The sequence below is a fragment of the Trichoderma citrinoviride genome (assembly GCF_003025115.1).
Source record: "Trichoderma citrinoviride strain TUCIM 6016 unplaced genomic scaffold BBK36scaffold_257, whole genome shotgun sequence".
Taxonomy (NCBI): Eukaryota; Fungi; Ascomycota; class Sordariomycetes; order Hypocreales; family Hypocreaceae; genus Trichoderma; species Trichoderma citrinoviride.
In genome coordinates, this window is record NW_020194965.1 from 1 (window position 1) to 1,674 (window position 1,674).

At 50.9% G+C, this 1,674-nt stretch overlaps 1 protein-coding gene across 1 annotated transcript; it reads left to right on the forward strand.

The window, feature by feature from the left end:
- Positions 1–106: 106 nt before the first annotated feature.
- Positions 107–555, forward strand: BBK36DRAFT_1136761 (hypothetical protein). Its single transcript, XM_024893092.1, has one exon. The coding sequence runs from the start codon at positions 191–193 to the stop codon at positions 431–433; it is 243 nt and encodes an 80-aa protein (XP_024744814.1). The 5' UTR covers positions 107–190; the 3' UTR covers positions 434–555.
- Positions 556–1,674: the final 1,119 nt, after the last annotated feature.

Below are 1,674 nucleotides of genomic sequence, written 5' to 3' on the forward strand. Positions count from 1 at the left end.
AGGATGCGAGCTGAGATGGAGCAACTAATGGCCGCAGGCTCGCGTGATGCGCAAGGGTTCGCAAGATTCATGAATGTAAGACAAGAGAGCCAAAGAAGGACGAGACAAGGCACTGGACAGGGGCGTTTTGCTGTGTGCGTGTCTCTATGCGGGATTGTTGACCACATACTAGTATGTGTGTGATACCTACATGTACGTACGTACGTATGTGTATTATGGGGGAGGCTGGCTGGCTGGCTGGGGAGGCATTGCGGGTTTGTTCAACGGGAGCACAAGGAACATATGCGCGATTCAGTTCATGGAAATGCCGTGGTATGTGAGACGGGGAGGAACGGGGAGGAACGGGGATGATCCTGGGGATTTTTTTTTGGATTCTGTTGGTGGTGTCGTGTTGTTTCTGAGACAGACGGATGGATGGCTCGCAGATGTGTAGGAGGAGCATTTGGGTTGGGAATTACATGACAGGAGGACGAATGAGGAAAGGAGAAATAATACGAGGGATACAGGGATGGACCTGGGTGTTTGAACAAACAGTGAGGAGGCGATGCCTTTCCGTCGAACATATGTGACTAGTACTGCTTATTTGTAGCGGAAGAGCAACTGTGCAATTTATGTTGGAAAGGAGGAGTTTAGAATGAGATGAATGTATGAAATGCATTCTCTCACAAGCCTGGGAACACTCCGAGTGTGTCGGCCGTCGGAAGTCGGTTATCGCTGACGGGAGTGGGAGTGGGTGCATGTGTGAAAGGGGGAGAGGTCCCGATATTCTACGGTGTTAGCCGTGGAAGCTGGAGAAGCTGTCATCGGCGTCTTAGCCTCTTTTTTCCAGTCTCTCTATTTGCAGTGAGTCTCTTTTCATCTCCTGTCCACCCAGGTACCTCGGCTGCCGCAATACATATATGTACTGTGATAGTAAAGGAGATGGATGTGCTGTGTGTAAGCCAACAGCCAGCCGTTGGGCAGAGATTCTCATCCATCAGACAGCCTTTCAAATCAAAAGCCCAACTTGTGAGGGAAAAGTTTCTCCCGTTCCCCCGGCCTTTCCTTCCGCCCATTTTGACACATGCAGCGACGAAGCTGCAAAAGGCCAAAGCAAGGCGCAAAGAATGGCACACAAACCCCATGCTCGCGATTCTGGATTGGTGCCTTTTCACCTAGCCGCACCCACCCGCGAACCCCAGAATGGCGGCGCGGTTGGCACTAGAGAGACTAGGGGGTGACCTTGAATTCTGTTTTCTTTTTTTTGTGTTCGTGATGATGATGTTCTTGCTGTGTTGTGTTGTTGAAAGGCTTACCTGTGGTTCATGTCGTGTCGTGGCGATGAGCTGGGGTGTTGCTTGTAAGTGACCTTGTAAGTCTGTCGTTCGCCGGTGTTGGTACGACAGGCAGTTGCACCAAGATGGAGTTGAAGCATGGATACAAGTGAGTATACACACGTAATAGTAGTCTCTTGCTAGACAGTCGACAAGATGAACCCTGGAAGGATCCTTGATGGCAGAAACAACCCGGTCCGGCCCAGCTTCATGCATGTGCTTGGAGCCCTTGGCCTCCGCTTGGCGACTCATCCGCAGTCCAGTCCCTTGATCCTCCATACGGTGCTCTGTATTCGAGTACACATATAACCCACTCTTGCTTGTAAATGACAACAGCCACGTACGCGACACCCCTAGAGAT